This window comes from Prionailurus bengalensis, chromosome B4 (assembly GCF_016509475.1).
Source record: "Prionailurus bengalensis isolate Pbe53 chromosome B4, Fcat_Pben_1.1_paternal_pri, whole genome shotgun sequence".
NCBI lineage: Eukaryota > Metazoa > Chordata > Mammalia > Carnivora > Felidae > Prionailurus > Prionailurus bengalensis.
This window is the reverse complement of record NC_057358.1, coordinates 20,198,323-20,215,859: the sequence shown is the minus strand read 5'-3', so window position 1 is coordinate 20,215,859 and position 17,537 is coordinate 20,198,323. Positions and strand designations below refer to the sequence as shown.

General features: G+C 36.4%; 1 protein-coding gene across 11 annotated transcripts in view; it reads right to left on the bottom strand.

The window, feature by feature from the left end:
- The window catches only part of MLLT10 (MLLT10 histone lysine methyltransferase DOT1L cofactor), a 238,329-nt gene that overhangs the window by 39,918 nt on the left and 180,874 nt on the right, over positions 1-17,537 (bottom strand). For 7 of the 11 annotated variants that reach the window (XM_043561632.1, XM_043561629.1, XM_043561630.1 and 4 more), the window contains one exon: positions 7,805-7,852. The exons of the other annotated variants lie outside the window; for them this stretch is intronic. In XM_043561632.1, the coding sequence (XP_043417567.1) occupies positions 7,805-7,852 (48 nt within the window). The remainder of the gene's footprint in view (positions 1-7,804; positions 7,853-17,537) is intronic. 11 annotated transcript variants of the gene reach the window in all.

Here is a 17,537-nt window from a genome sequence, read left to right as displayed (position 1 = left end):
AGTCTCATACTTAATTCCACAATATACATAATTACAAAGAGGAAAAGAAAACCTTTTCATTGGAAATGCCTGATTATGTGTCATCTGATAGATGCAATGGAAAGATCACATCTATGATATCCTGCTCCAAAATAAATAAATAAATAAATAAATAACACAGCTCTAATAATGAAAAAAAAATGAACCAAACCCAAAAATAACTAACCTGTAAAATTCTGAGACAACAGTCAAAACGTGAATGGCCATCTGACGAGTAGATGGGAGTAATATGGTGATATTAATTTCCTGTTCTTGATCACTGTATTGTGATTTTACAGTAAAATGTCCTAGTCTATAAAAACTAAAGTATTCTGGGCACCTCGGTGGCTCAGTCGGTTAAGTGTCTGACTTCAGCTCAGGTCATGATCTCCCGGTTCACAAGTTCTAGCCCTGCATCAAGCTCTGTGCTGAAGCCTGCTTCAGATTCTATGTCTCCCTCTATCTCTGTCCCTCCCCTGCTCACGCTCTCTCTCTCTCTCTCAAAAATAAACATTACAAAAATAACAATAAAATTTTAAAAATAAAGACTGAAGTATTCAGGGCTAATGTGGCACTGTATCTGCAACTTATTCTCAAATACTCTGGGAAGATACAGTTCTGTATATTATACTCTATGTAACTTTTCTGTAAGTTTGAGACTGTTTGAAAATAAAAATATTTTACATGTGAGAAAAGTGCTACATGTTCTTAAAAACAAGAAAGAGAAAAACAAAACCAGACCAGATCCATTTTAGAAAGGACCAAAAAGAATTCTAAAAATTGAGGGGCGCCTGGGTGGCTCAGTCGGTTAAGCGTCCAACCTCAGCTCAGGTCATGATCTCACGGTTTGTGAGTTCGAGCCCTGCATCGGGCTCTGTGCTGACAGCTCAGAGCCTGGAGCCTGCTTCTGATTCTGTGTCTCCCTCTCTCTGCCCCTTCCCCGCTCATGCTCTCTTTCTGCCTCTCAAAAATGAATAAACGTTAAAAAAAAATTTTTTTTTAAGAATTCTAAAAATTGAAAAGCACATTCACTAAAAATCTTTACCCATTAGGCAGGTAAAATTATAAATCAGTATAGCTGAAGAGATGAAGAGTGAATATAAAAGATCAAAAGAAATTATCCAGGGGCGCCTGAGTGGATGGTTGGTTAAGCATCAGACTCTTGATTTCAGCTCAGGTCATGATCTCACGGTTCCTGAAATCGAGCCCCACGTCAGGCTCTGCACTAATAGTGCAGAGCCTGCTTGGGATTCTCTCTTGGACTCTCTCAGCCCCTCCCCTGCTCACTCCCTGTCTCTCTCTCTCTCCCTCAAAATAAATTAATAAAACCTAAAAACTACTATCCTGCTAGAGCACAGAGAGATTGATAAATGGAAATTATAAAAGAAAGGTTAAGGGACATGGAAGACAGAATCAAAGTCCAAATATGTCTAACAAAAGTTACTGAACAACAGAAAGAATAGGGAGGATCAATATTTTAAATGGCCATAGGAGCACCTAGGTGGTTCAGTTGGTTGAACTTCCGACTCCTGAGTTGGGTTCAGGTCATGACCCCAGGTTCATGGGATGAAGCCCCACATTGGGCTCCACACTAAGCATTGGAGCCTGCTTAAGAGTCTCTCTCTCTCTCTCTCTCTCTCTCTCTCTCTCTCTCTGCCCCTCTCCCCCTGCTTGCCTGTGCTCTCTCTACAATAAAAATAAAAATAATAAAAATATAAATATAAATATAAAAATAAAAATACTTTAAAATGTAATGGCTAGAGTTGTGTCCAGAACTGATGAAAGACATGAATTCTCTTGGGGCACCTGGGTGGGTTCACTGGGTTAAGTGTCTGACTTTGGCTCAGGTCATGATCTGAACCCACAGTTCATGGGTTTGAGCTCTGTGTCAGGCTCTGTGCTGACAGCTCAGAGCCTGGAGCCTGCTTTGGATTCTGTGTCTCCCTCACTCTCTGCCCCTCCCCCATGCTCACTCTCTCAAAAATAAACATTAAAAAAAAAAAAATGAATTCTCTCAATTAGGAAGCAAAGAGGTCCTAAGAAGAATAAAATCACATCTAGACATACCACCCAGAACAAAGAGAAAATCTTAAACGAGTAAGTGGAGGTAGAACAGTTTAAGGGGTAGGCACATGAACAGCAATGTGTGATTAAAGGAGTTTGGGTTCTTTTGTTCAGGAAGACGGACAGGAGAGAATGCTTAAATGTAGATGGGAAAGAAAAGTGAGGGTGAGAGGGTAAGGAAACTAACATGACAAGGCCTCTGAGAGGGCACAGAAGGGTGAGATGTGGAGCACAAGTACAGACTAGCCTTGCACTGCAAGCAGGACTGGAGAGAAAGAAAAGAGGATGGATACAAACCAAGTAGGTTTGCAGAATTGGGGGACTAAAAGATGCAATTTTAACTGGCAGTAAAAGTTTTAAAATACAAACAATCATGGCAAAAAGAGAGTTTCCTAGAGATTCGTATTAACACTGCCAAGCAATTTAAATGTCAGTGAAGGCTAGTATCACAAATCTATAATGATATGCATGTGTACATGGCATAAATTGTATTCTCCACAAACACTTAGCTCAGATGAAGGATAAAAATATAGGTGGTCAGGTTAATGAAGGACACATTTCAACTAAGAAGAAAAAAGACTTACTGAAGTTATTATCAATCATAAGCCCAGATAACAAACATCATTGAGTACGTTACACAGTGATTTTTTTTTTTTTTACTGTTTCTTTAGCTTAAGAAAATTGAAAGGGAGGCTTAGTAGGAAAAAATAAATTGCTAATTAAAATGAAGAACATAATCTTATTAGATGTGGCAGCTATTAAAACCATTTCCCGTTTTTCATTAAAGGTTATCTATGATTTAAATAAAAACATATAAGTAATGACCATAATCAATTTTTAAAAATGAAGACAAGAAAAAAACTACTCTCAAATCTATTCTTTTAACATAATCGCCATGATAATTTTGCCTAACTTTTTATTCTGCAATTATTCATTTATATTTCTGACTCTTCCAATAGAATTTGAGCACCATGAAAACAGAATAAGAAACTGATAATCCTTTGTGCCATGTATACATTATTTTATACACAGTATACATACAATTTGTTGGGGTCAGGGAAAACCTATCACGGATATATTTCCAAGTTGTTAGGTAAGCTACATAAATACCATTTAATAATTGAATCCAGGAGGTGCTACAAGAAATGTAACTGTAATCTTTATACTCCCAGCATTTTCAATTTTTTTGCTATAATTAGCTCTGTTAAATCTAGACATTTCATATCTTGCACCACCTCCTTAGAACTGAAGTTATTTTTATGTAGTCTCCAAGAAAGACTTGATCTTAATAGTCCATGTTTTAGAATCCTTTCCTTGTCTGTGAGATTTTAAAATTTCCCCTATAATGTGTCTAGATGAGAGTTTTTCCTTCACTCTTTTTTTCTCAGGCCCACTATGTGCCACTTCAAACTAAGATATCTCATCTTTTTTTTTTTTTTAATGAAATTTATTTCCATTATTTCTTCAGGTTATTTCCTCCTCTCCACTTTTCTCTCTCTCCCTTTCTGGAGTTCCTGTTACCTGGATTCTACTTCTATCCTCCATACTATATAGTTTTTATTTTAAATATGTATAAAACCCATTAATTATTTTTTTGCTCACTGTATCCACTGTTATTTGTCCTATCTATTGTGTTCTTTACTTTGACTGTTACAGTTTTCCATACCTAAAATTTCCACTTGTTTTTTGTATCATTATTTTTTATTTTTTAGAGAGAGAGCAAATGGGGGAGGGGCACAGAGGGGGAGAGAGAGAATCCCAAGCATGCTCTGTGCTGGAGCCAATGTGGGGCTTGATCCCTCGAACCGTGAGATCACGACCTGAGCTGAAATCAAGAGTCAGATGCTTAACAGACAGAGCCATTCAGGTGCCCCTCTACTTGCTTTTAAAGATCTACTTTGTGGGGCGCCTGGGTGGCGCAGTCGGTTAAGCGTCCGACTTCAGCCAGGTCACGATCTCGCGGTCCGTGAGTTCGAGCCCCGCGTCGGGCTCTGGGCTGATGGCTCAGAGCCTGGAGCCTGTTTCCGATTCTGTGTCTCCCTCTCTCTCTCTGCCCCTCCCCCGTTCATGCTCTGTCTCTCTCTGTCCCAAAAATAAATAAATGTTGAAAAAAAAATTTAATAAAAAAAAAAATAAATAAATAAAATAAAGATCTACTTTGTTTCAAATTATTATCTTCCCTCATGTCTTTCAATCTTCTTTACACTGATTTATTTTCTTTCTATAATTTCTTTAGGACCTGGTCTGTAGAAAATCAGATTTCCTATTACTGCCAACATGGATTAAAAATTTTTGGTCTCTGGGACACCTGGGCGGCTCAGTCGATTAAGTGTCCGACTTCTGCTCTGGTCATGATCTCACAGTTCGTGGGTTCGAGCCCCGCGTCAGGCTCTGTGCTGACAGCTCAGAGCCTGGAGCCTGCTTCAGGTTCTATGTCTCCCTCTCTCTGTGCCCCTTCCTGCCTCTCTCTCTCTCTCTCTCTCTCTCTCTCTCTCTCTCTCTCTCTCTCTCTCAAAAATAAATAAACATTTAAAAAAATTTTTTTTTTAAATTTTGGTCTCCTAAATCTTGACACATCCAACAACTTTGAATATAATTTTTTATACATCTTTTGAATGAATATATTAGTTTCTCCTAACATTACAAGCATAATGCCAAACAGTCTGAGAAGTATAATTTCAAATACCTAGTGATTATTATACAAAAATACCACCTGTCAATAGGCACATACATACACCCACAGATCCTTAAATAAAATGACCCTCTGAGTGTGAAACAAGTAATACAGGCCATCTATGGAAAGGGCTCACCATAAGACACGGTTTCTTTTTTTTTTTTTTTAATTTTTTTTTATGTTTATTTATTGTTTAGACAGAGAGAGACAGAGCATGAACGGGGGAGGGGCAGAGAGAGAGGGAGACACAGAATTGGAAGCAGGCTCCAGGCTCCAAGCCATCAGCCCAGAGCCCGACACGGGGCTCAAACTCATGGACCGCGAGATCGTGACCTGAGCTGAAGTCGGACGCTCAACCGAATGAGCCACCCAGGCGCCCCCATAAGACATGGTTTCTAACTCCAAGTTTAGTCATCAAGGTAACTGGGACATAGTTCCTGCAAACACAGGACTAGAAATTAATGTGGAAGGAAGCTGCTAAGAAAGCAATCAACTGCATTATACAGAAAGAAAAAGAACATTATCAAGATGGTGATAATCTTTTTTTTTTTTTTTTTTGAGAGACAGGGTGAGTGCCTGCACACAAGAGCAGGGGAGGGGCAGTGAGAGAGAGAGAATCTTAAACTGGGCGTGGAGTCCTACACCAGGCTTGATACCATGACCTAGATCTCATGACCCTGAGGATCACGACCTGAGAAGAAATCAAGAGTTGGAAGCTGAGCTGCCTAAGCCACCCAGGTGCCCCAACATGGTGATAATCTTTAAACATGACCTAACTAATTGTCCTTGTTCTGATGTCAGGTTCAGTAATGAAGTAACTTTACAATTATAACTCATTTTCCCAAGATTACTTTAAGGAAAAGTAAGATAAGCAATTCTGGGCAATTCTTGACAGTAACGTTTTAACCATAAATGATTAAATGACATTCATTTCTGCCATACTGGCTTGAGTTAGCCCACCTGATCAATTCCAGGTATACTGACAAAACCAAAAGGAGACTAATACAATAATGTGTGAAAGAAATGATAAGGATCTGTACCAACCTACAGCTGTGAGAAGGTGGGATTTTGAAAATAATAAATTAGATATAAAAAGCCATATTTAGCTACCTTCAAATTAGAAGGTACCACTTGGTGACTAATTCAGTTGGGAGCAGGCAGAGAACAGAATCAAAGATGCACACAAGAGTAAAGGAGATAACTTCTCAGGAAACCCTGAGAATTACAAAATAAAGTCTTTACATATACAGGTACCATTATCACTATTATGTAATCATTAAAACATTTTTCTCAAGTACACTAACAGGACAACTTCTGTAAACACTCTCAAGTTACTAATGTATACCTGAAAGTAATCATTTGTTTTGGAGAGAAAACCTACTTCTAAAATTATCTAATTCATTAATTAACATTCATTAACCCCAAATTGTGGAGGTTAATTTTTTTTCTTTTACACTCAATGTTTCCACAGCTATTCTGTCTTCCTTCAAGTTACTTTTCTACTTGTTCATCTATCCAGTTTCTTTGATTCATGAAATAGTCTTCTCTTGCATCTTAACCCTTTATCTCTCTAGAGTCTTCCTTTCCACTTATTAATACTTTTCTATTTTAAAATAAACCTGATCCAACCTTTCTGTCTTCTCTACCAACCTTGCTCAGCCATGACCGATTTCAGAGTTTATATTTACCCCCTATATGAATTTATTTCCAATTCTGTTTCACTCTAACCTCATCTGTTCATTTGCATGCTAAACATCTATACCTAAACATCTTGTTGGTAAATGAATACCCATCCTCCCCCAGCTACTGCCATTCAATTTACTGACAATTATTACCAGTTCTTCTTGAGTAACAGATGTCCCACTAGTCTGACTTCCATTACCCTCACTCAGACCCTTAACACATTCAGCTAGATTACAAAAAAATCTAATTGGTTTCTCTGTTCTCTAGCTCCTTTCAATATTCTTATATGCTACAGCCAGATGAACCTTCCTGAACAACAGGTTTTATTTTTTTCCCCAACTCAAACTATTTCCCAACTACCAACTATTTTCAACTCCTTTGGCTAATACATAAGGTTATTATTTTTCATACATTTCATATTAAATATCGTATCACCATCACTTTACACACCTATGTTCTACTGCTTGTGCTATCTGTATTCCAGGGACTGGAGTCTACCCCGGATCCCTATCTCCATATAGCTCAATTTTACATATTCCTTAAGCATCAGGTAAAATGTTACATTCTCTGGACATCTCATTTCCTCAGCTGAAAGTAGTTTTCCCTGCCCTGAATTCTTTTTATACTGTAGATCATTAAAGAAGTTATAATTCTATGTCTTGAAATTATTATTTATGCACATATTTATCCTTTTAGATTTTACTGCTCCTGAAAGGATCCATTTGCAGTATAGAATTATTTCCCCAAAGAAAATGACCAGGATTTTTAAGATACAGAAAGAACTTTATACTTTTCAAATGAAAAAAGACTAAGACACTTTTGAGAAGGAAAAGTTCCATAGTGCAGGTAATCACACCCACAAGATTAGTTTTATAAATAAGTGAAACTGAGGTTTTTGGGGGAGGGAGTAGCTGCATACATTAACTGGTTAAGAATACTGGATTCAGAATGCACATGCTCATTCTCAACTGATCCAGAAGTATTTGAAAAGTACATCACAGAATTAGAAAAGTATTATAAATCACAAAATATGGTCTCAGATTCTTCTTTCCCTCAGTGAGACAGACAGAGGGGTCACAGATGTACAAAGTGGTCTAGGCATCTAGATCCTGACAGGTAAATAACTTTAGAAATCCTAAAACCCACCTTACCATGTCTTAGGCAATAGGACAAATCCAAACAAGTACAACAAGAACATGATAACAGTCATCCCATCAACCACCCAGAATTATGGAGAATTCCTTTCGGTTATCATTTCTGAGACTACAGATCCCCATTACTGCTTTATATAGGAAGGTTTCTAAGCTTCATTAGGATTAATTAACACTATTACCCTTTAAAATCATGCTTGAACTTGGTACATACCTATGAATTTAAGTTCCTGCTTTGTTAGTGTAGAACTGTCATCTCTGTCTAAAGAAAAGACACACTTTAATTTAAAATTTTTAATAAGCAGTTCCTAAAAACTACCATGATAAGAAGTTGAGAAATTTAAAACACTATGGGGAGGGGGGGGAAGGAGGGGACAGGAATCAGTAGGGTTAAAGTAAAACAAAACAACAAAAAAAAAACTGTGGAAAATTTAAGTTATTATAAATTTGTTTTTGCTAAAATAAAAAGGCAGCACTCTAAATAAAGAGACTGTTAATGGCATTACCATTTAATTAATTTAAAAGTAATTCTTACAAATTCATTAGCATTTATACTAATCCCTTCCCTTTTCAGGTTCTCTCTTACAGTTTCAATGAAACTCCTGTAAGTTCATTTGCTTTGTAGTAGTTAACATGCAAACTGAAAATTACGTTTTCTTCCCAGTGCTGATTCACCATCCAAATGTTAATATCCTTCTGTGTTTATCACTTAAGATGAAGCCTATCTTCCAGAAGCTTAGAAGTGATCCAAGAGATAAATACCTTGGCTGATTTGAAATGGAAAAAACCGTACCATCTTATGGACAGTATATGTCTTCTACTACTTAGCAAGGCTATATAGTATTAGCCAAATTCCTTCCGGCATAGGAACAAACACTGGAACAAACAGTAGCATTTGCTGCATCCTGGAATGTAACAATGTACTGTATAAAAATAAAGAATACGGCCTTCTACATCACGTAAGAAGGAAAAACAAGTCTACTGTGATTAAAAAGAAATTAGATCTAGAATCATCTAGATCTATGGTTCTCAATCTCCCTACTGTTCACAGCAACAGCTCCTCCTATCACTAAATACCTCATTATGTGCAGTGAATCTCAAATGATTAATAGGCTGTGGTGATGTCTGAAAATTGCTCATCTCTGTTCTCAGATCCCTACACCTTCTTAATGCTTCCCTGAAATGAAAAGGGGGCACATGTAAACAGCAAAGATCTAGTTTCCTACAAACTATTACGACAAACCTCAGTAGGATTCCATTCTTGAGGAAGAACGTTCATTCCTAAAATCAATTAGCATTCATGCTTATTCTAAATCCTATAGCAGATATTTATGAATAATTGGTTGACATTACTTTGCCTCCTCCATCAAATGAGATTTGTTTAATGAGCATGGTCATGACAAACCAGAAGTACCATAATTAAAGAAAATTTAAAAGCATAGTAAATGGGGCACAGAAATCAATTAGCAATATACTGCTGTGAAAACAGATCTAATAAGCACTTTAGCTACTTTAATCTACTATTTCAAAATTATATTAAAAATAGGAATTGCCAAGATAAACAAATGAAGCAAATGCATTATTGTAGGAAGAACCAAGTTACTACTCTTGAGAGAAACAAGACTGCCTAATGCAAAGTTTAATTTCCAAAGAAAATGAACATATTACCAAGAATATATGAAAACTCTTCCAGGACAATGTAGCAACTGACAATGATTTATTCATTCAATATTTATGGAGCATCAAGTAGATGATGAGCTAAATACCAATGAAACAAAGATGAATAAAACCCAACCCCTACTGTAAATGAGTTTATAGTCTAGTAAGAAAAACTTGTAAATAAATAAATTGTTAACCTAAAAAGCACTAGAGTAAAATCACACCTGAAACAGAACAATTAGAACCAGGCAGATGAGATGTTAGTTTGCAACTGGACTATGAAAAGCAAACCATAATCCCTGTATTCATATCATTTGTTTCATCATTTTAAATACACCTACTAGATGAAACCAAGAAGTCACACTTACACTTTAGAGGCATCATGAAATCTAAATTCTCCTAGTCAAGCTGGCTAGCTCCCAGGCACCACCATAAAACCAAATGTCACAAAACATAAGGCACTTCACTCCACGGGCACACCTATTTAAAGTTTACCTTCCATACAGTGTTCTTTAAAATATTTAAATGACTATTTTGTCTTTCCAAATTGTTGTAAAAGTTCCCAAAATGTGCTAACAGAGTTTTACGTTTTATCTTTCTCCTACCGGTTCTCTTTTTCCTTTATTGAGACAGTAATTTTAATATTATTTCTCCTAAATTTCTCTGGTCACATAAAATTCATCCCACTGTGCCTAATTTGTTTTTTGGTTTTTATTTAGACTGGCTGACGTGTTTTCCTAAATGTGTTTTTCTCTGTATTGATGATAATATTTCCTTATCAGAAAGTACCAATTTTGGGGCACGTGGGTGGCTCAGTCAGCTAAGCTTCTGACTGGCTCAGGTCATGATCTCACGGTTCATGGGTTCGAACACCGCATCAGGCTCTGTGCTCTGTGCTGACAGTCTGGAGACTGCCTGCTTCAGAGCCTTTCTCTATCTCTTTCAAAAATAAAAACATTAAAAAAAATTTTTTTTCAAAAGAGCAACCACCATTAAGTCCTAGGTTCCTCTCTGAGAAATACTAAATTAAGATGTAGCTTAACACATAATGCCCATGACTATTAATTAATACACAATATTTCCTACAATATTAGCTACAAGTATGTTATACTAATGCAGCATAAAGTTGGAAAGAAGAGATAAGGCAGATTATGAAAAACTCCACGTGCCATGCTGAAAAATATTAATTTTATCTCAAAAATACCAGATAATTCTTTGAGGATTTAAGACAGTGACACAATCCTATTTGCATTAGAAAAAATTTTTAATGTTTATTTTTGAGAGAGAGAGAGAGAGAGAGAGAGCAAGACAGAGTGCAAGCGGGAGAAGGGGAGAGAGACAGGGAGACACAGAATCTGAAGCAGGTGCCAGGCTCTGAGCTGTCAGCATAGAGCCCAACGCAGGGCTAGAACTCACACACCATGAGATCATGACCTGAGCCGAAGTTGGACACTTAAACAACTGAGCCACCCAGGTGCCCCTGATTTGCATTTAAAAAATTTTTTTAAGTTTATTTATTTTTGAGACAGAGAGAGACAGAGCATGAACAGAGGAGGGTCAGAGAGAGGGAGACACAGAATCTGAAATAGGCTCCAGGCTCTGAGCTGTCAGCACAGAGCCCGATGCGGGGCTCGATCTCAGGGACCATGAAATCATGACCTGAGCCGAAGTCGGCCGCTTAACCGACTGAGCCACCCAGGTGCCCCTGATTTGCATTTTTAAGTAGGCCACTGATTCTAGCAGCAGCTAATGAATGAATTAGATAATGACATGAAGTTTAGGAAGCTGCTGAAAGAGTTCATATGACCCAAGTAGGGGCAGGGAAAACATAAAGGTAAAAAAAAGCGATATATAACAGGAAAAACTTTTTTTTTAATTTTTTTTTAATGTTTATTTACTTTTGAGACAGAGAGAGACAGAGCATGAACGAGGGAGGGTCAGCGAGAGGGAGACACAGAATCTGAAGCAGGCTCCAGGCTCTGAGCCGTCAGCACAGAGCCCAACGCGGGGCTCAAACTCACGGACTGTGAGATCATGACCTGAGCTGAAGTCGGCCGCTCAACCAACTGAGCCACCCAGGCGCCCCATGAAAAACTTTTAAAAATAAAATGATAACCAAGAAAATGAGAAGTCACGATGAGCTTAGTTTAACTCCGTAGCATAACAGATTTAGGTGGCTAAATCCCATACAGAGATAAGGAACACAAAAGAAGGAGCAGGCTTTGAATACGAATGTAAGAGGAACAGAGATTTATTAATTTGTTGGAAATGGACTTGGAACTCAAGAGATAATTCGATATTTAGATGAACAGATTTGGGAATCTAATGAGCATCAACGATCGCTAAAGCTATAGATATGTGTTACAACATTTTCTAAGAAAATATGTGCAGGAGGAGAAGTAAAAAAAAAGAGAGAGAAAGAGAGAGAGAGAGAGAGAAAGAGAATACTGGGAATACAACAAAGAATACTCAAAATCATAAAAGATACCCATATGCCCTCATAAAGAAAGCTATAGCTGTAAAGGCCTATTAAAAAAAACAAAACAAAACAAAACAAAAAAACCTAGGGGTGCCCAGGTGGCTTGGCTGGTTAGCGCCTCAGGTCATGACCTCATGGTTTGTGAGTTGGGAGCCCAGCTTTGGGGTCGCTGCTGTTAGCCCAGACCCCGCTTCATATCCTCTGTCCTCCTCTCTCTTTGTCCCTCTCATGTTTGTGCACTCTCTCTTTCTCTCTCAAAAATGAATAAACATTTTAAGAAATTAAAAAATAAAATTTTAAATCAATAATCTTCCGGTTTAGAAACTAGGAAAAAAAGCAAACTAAACAGAAGCAAGCAAAAGGATGAAAATAATAAACAGCATAAATGGAATAAAAACAGGAACACTTTAGAGAAAATGTTAAATGTTAAAAGCTGGTTTAAAAGATGAACAGAACTGACCAATCTTTCAGAATGACAAAGAAAACAGAAGACTCAAATTACTGAAATCAGGAATGAAAGGGGATTGTAAGGATATTCACCTTATCAAATTAAAAAGATTATAAAGAGAATACTATGATAACTGTATGCAAACAAATTAAAAAATGCAGGTGAAATGGGCAAATTCTTTGGGGGGGGGGAAGACTCCTAAAAACATAAAATTTTCAAGAACGGACACACAGAAAATAGAAATAGTCATTTCTCCAAAGATCTAGAAATGGCCAATAAGAGCATGAAAAGATGTTAATATCATTAGTCATTAGGAAAAAGCAATTCAAAACCACAATGAGACACCACACCAGCTTGGATAGCTATGATTTAAAAAAAAAAGAAAGAAAATAACAAATCTTGGTGAGGACTGAAGAAGTTGGAACCCTCATAGATTGCTAATAGGAATGTAAAATACTACAAATGCTATGGGAAACAGTATTGCAGTTTCTAAAACATTAAATACAGAGTTACCATATGACCTAGCAAGTATACTCCCAAGAATATGCCCAAGACAAATAAAAACACATACCCACACCAAAACTTGTACATGAATGTTCACAGCAGCATCTTTCATACTATCCAAGAAGTACAAACAACAATGTCCACCAACCAATGAACAGATAAAATATGGAATATTCATACAATGTGTTATTCAGTCATAAATGAAGAATGAAGTACGGATGCATGCTACAACACAGATAAACCGTATGCTTAAATGGCCCCTGCTGTACAATTCCCTCTATATGAAATGTCCAGAACAGGCAAATCCATAGAGACAGAAAGTAGAGTAGTGATTCCCGGGTGATTTTGCAGGGAAGAGGGGCTTGGGGGTATATATGATTTCTTTTTGGTTTGATGAAAATGTTCTGGAATTAGTGGTGACAGTTAATACAACATTGTGAATATACTAAAAATGTCCGAATTGTATACTTTTAAACAGCTTAAAATGGTAACTTTTATGTTATGTGAATTTTATCTCATTAAAAATTTAGGGGGGAAATGAGATAATGAGATAATGGAGAAGTAGAAGAACCACCATTTACTCTGACACAGAAAAGAATGAAACAGGGTAAGGGAATGTGCTTTTTATACATGCACACTTTCAGAATAGAGCAGAGGAATGATAAATGTAAAAATCAGGACAGTAGTTAAACTTTGGGGAATACAGTGGTAAAGAGCATGCACTAGGTTCAACAACATTAGTAACATTCTATTTCTTAAATTGGTGAAAGGTTCCTGAGTATTTATTATTGCATGCTACAGAGCTTACACATATTGCTTAAAATGTATCAAATATTTCATAAATTGGAAAAGGATCTATGAAAATATGGCAAAATATTAACAGATGTTAAATTAGTAATAAATTCATGATGTGTATCAGTCTCTGTACTTTACGTAATTCTGAAATATTTTATTTAAAAGAAAGAGGAGAATGTTGTAGTGTATACAAAAAGGTTCAAAACAGAGTGGCCAACAATTATTCTGCAAGGAATTGGCAACCGAACTAGTCACTAGCAGTTTAAGAGAGAAAAGTTAACAAAAAGGGTACTAAAGCCAAAAATACTTCATAAATGCACGTGCTAATGAAACCTAATTTTGGAAACAATTTATGTAATACCTTCTGGCATACTGATTTTGCATCCTGCAACTATACTGAATTTGCTTATTAGTTCTAACAGTTTTCTGATGAAGTCTTCAGGGTTTTCTATATATAATATGTCATCTGAAAATAGTTTAACTTCTTTTTCCATCTGGATGCCTTTTATTTCTTTTACTTGCTTAACTGCTTTGGTTAGGACTCCCAGTACTATGCTGAATAAAAGTGGTGAGTGGACGTTCTTGTCTTGTTCCTGATCTTAGAGGAAAATCTTTCGGTTTTTCACTGTCAAGTATGATGCCGGCTGTGAGCTTGTCACATACGGCTTTTATTATGTTGAGGTATATTCCCCTTTTATACCCATTTCGTTGATAGTTTTTATCATAACTGGATGTTAACTTTTGTAAAGTACTTTTTATCCACTTAGATGACCGTATAATTCTGTCCTTCATGTTGTTATGTGGTGTGTCTCACATGAACTGATTTGCAGGTGTTGAACCATCCTTGCATCCCTGGAATAAATCCCATTTGATCATGGTGTATGGTACATTTTAAAAAATGTTTATTTATTTTGAAAAAGTATACATGTGTGTATGTGGGAAAGGGGCAGGGAGAGGAGAGGGAGAATCCCAAGCAGGCTTTGGAGCCTGGTGTGGGGCTTGATCTCAGAAACCGTGAGATCATGACCCAAGCCTAAATCAAGAGTTGGATGCTTAACTGACTGAGCCACCCAGGCGCCCCACTGCACAATAGTTATAATGCGTTATTGAATTTGTTTTGCTGATATTTTGTTGAGGATTCTTACATCTATGTTCATCAGGGATACAGGCCTGTAATTCCCTTTTTTTGTGGTGCCCTTGTCTGGTTTTGGTATCAGGGTAATGCTGGCCTAGTAAAATGAGTTTGGAAGAGTTTTGCCACTTCTATCTTTTGGAAAAGTGTGAGAAAGACAGATCTTACTTCTTTGAATGTCTGGTAGAATTCACCAGTGTAGCCATCTGATCATGGAATTTTGTTTGTTGGGAGGTTTTTGATTACTGATTCAACTTCATTACTAGTAATCAGTCTATTCAGATTTTTCATTTCATCATGATTCAGTCTTAGAAGGTAATATGCTTCTAGGAATCCACCCATTTCTTCTAGGTTATTCATTTTGTTGGTACGTATAATTGTTCACAGTGCTCTCTTATGACCCTTTGTATTTCTGTGGTATCAGCTGTAATCTCCTCTTCCATTTCTGATTTTATTTAAGTCCTCTTTTGTCTTGATTGAGTCAAAAGGTTTGTCAATCTTCTTTATCTTTTCAAAGAACCAGATCTTAGTTTCACTGATCTTTTCTATTGGTCTTTTTAAGTCTCTATTTCTGTTCTAGTTTTTGTTATTTCCCTCCTACGAACTCAAGACGTCATTTGTTCTTCTTTTTCTAGTGTCTTGAGGTATAAAGCTACATTGCAGTTTTTGTTTCTTGAGGTAGACATTAATTGCTATGAACTTTCCTCTTAGTACTGTTTTTGCTGCAACCAATAATTTTGGTATGTTACATTTCCATTTTTATCTCAAGGCGTCTTTTTATTTCTCTTTCGATTTTTTTCTCTAACCCATTAATTAATTATTCAGTAACAATGTTGTTCAATCTTGACATATTTGTGAATGTTCCAGTTTTCTGCTTGCGATTAATTTCTAGTTCCATATCATTGTGTTCAGAATAGATGGGTGATAGAATTTCAATCTTCTTAAATTTATTAAGACTTGTTTAATGGTTTAACATATGATATGTCCTGGAATACATTCCATGTGCACTTGAGAAGAATGTACATTCTTGTGTTTTTAAATGGATGTTCTATAAATTATCTGTGCAAGTCCATCCTGTCTACTGTGCTGCTTACGGTTGGTATTTCTTTATTGACTTTCTGTTTCAGTGATCTATCCAATGATGTAATGAGGTGTTAAAGTCCCCTATTATTATTGTATTGCTGTTTCTCCCGTTAGGCATTAATATTTCTTTTACATACTTGGTTGCTCCTATATTTGGTACATAAATATTTATACATGTTATATCTTCTTGTTAGATTAAGCAGTAATACTTACTTGTAATAAGGCAGTTAAATAACCATGAGGCAGATATGGTAGGCAGATAATACCTCCCCCCACCCCAAAGATAAACCTGTGAGTATGTTACCTTAAATAGCAAAAGGGACTAAACAAATGTATTTAAATTAAGAACGCTGAGAAAGGCAGATTATCCTAGACAGTCTGAGAGAGCCCAATCAAATCATCCAAGCTGTCATAAAATTTGAATCTGAGAATCAGACAGGCATGAGCATAAGACAGACTCTACCCAACACTGATGGCTTTCAAGACAGAGGATGAGGCCGTTATGCAAAATAAGCAGGCAGCTTCTAGAAGTTGGAAATGGTAAGGAAACAGATTCTCTCCTATCATCTTAAAAAAAAAGAACAAAGCCTGCCAATACCCTGATTTTAACCCAGCAAGTCCATGTCAGACTTCTAACCTACAGACTGTAAGATAATAAATGTATACTGTTTGACCATAGAAAATGACTGAGTAAGATAAAACACAAATTCTTTTTTTATTCCTCTCTGACTGACAAGTTTCAAGCTTTTTATTGCTTCATACTCAATATAATAAAGAAATAAAATATGTAAAGTCTAACATTTAACACCTCACACCCAGTAGTGTGGTTACTATAAAAAACAAACAAATGAGCAAAATAATAGGATGTGGAAAAATTGGAATCCTTGTGCACTGGTGGCAGGAATGTAAAATGGTGCTCCCACTGTGGAAACCAGTATGACACTCTGTCTTAAAACAGAACTACCATATGATCTAGCAATTGCATCTCTGGGTAAAATGGAGATTCAAAGAGATTACTTGCACATCTACATTCAAAGCAGCTTATTCATAATAATCACAACGTAGAAGCAATCTAATGTCTCTCAACAGATAAATGAATAAAGAAAATGACAGTATATACACACAATAGAATATTATTTAGCCTTAAAAAAAGGAAATTCGGATACATGCTATTACATGGATAAACCTGAAAGGCATTACTGCTAAGGGAAATAAGCCATTCACAAAAAGACAAATACCGTATGATTCTATTCTTATGAAGTATCTAGAACAGTCAAATAGATACAAACAGAAAGAACTGTAGTTGCTCTTGGCAGGGTGGAGAGAGAAAAGGAAAGCTGTTGTTTAATAACTACAGAGTGCCAGTTTTACAAGATTAAAAACTCCTGGAGACTGGTTGTACAACAATGTGAATATAACACTCAAAAATGGTTAAAACGGCAAATTTTATGTGTATTTCACAATTTAAAAAAATAAGCTAACACTTAAAAAAAAAAGTGAGAGAGAGAGAGAGAGAGAGAGAGAGAGAGAGAGAACACAAACATGGATTTTCCCAACTAAGTCCAAGTATTTCTCCCTCAAATCCTCATTAGGTTAAAATACCACTTCACCAGGCATCACTACTATTCTTCTCTTTGCAATAAAAAATATTAAGTCCAGACCAACTATCAAGAAAAAGGAATTAAAAGCATCCAAATTGAAACGGAAGAAGTAAAACTGTCACTATTTCCAGATGACATATTATTTATAGAAAACCCTAAAGATTCTACCAGTTAAGAACTAATAAACAAATTCAGTAAAGTTGCAGGATAAAAAACCAACATACAAAAATCTGTTGTGTTTTTATA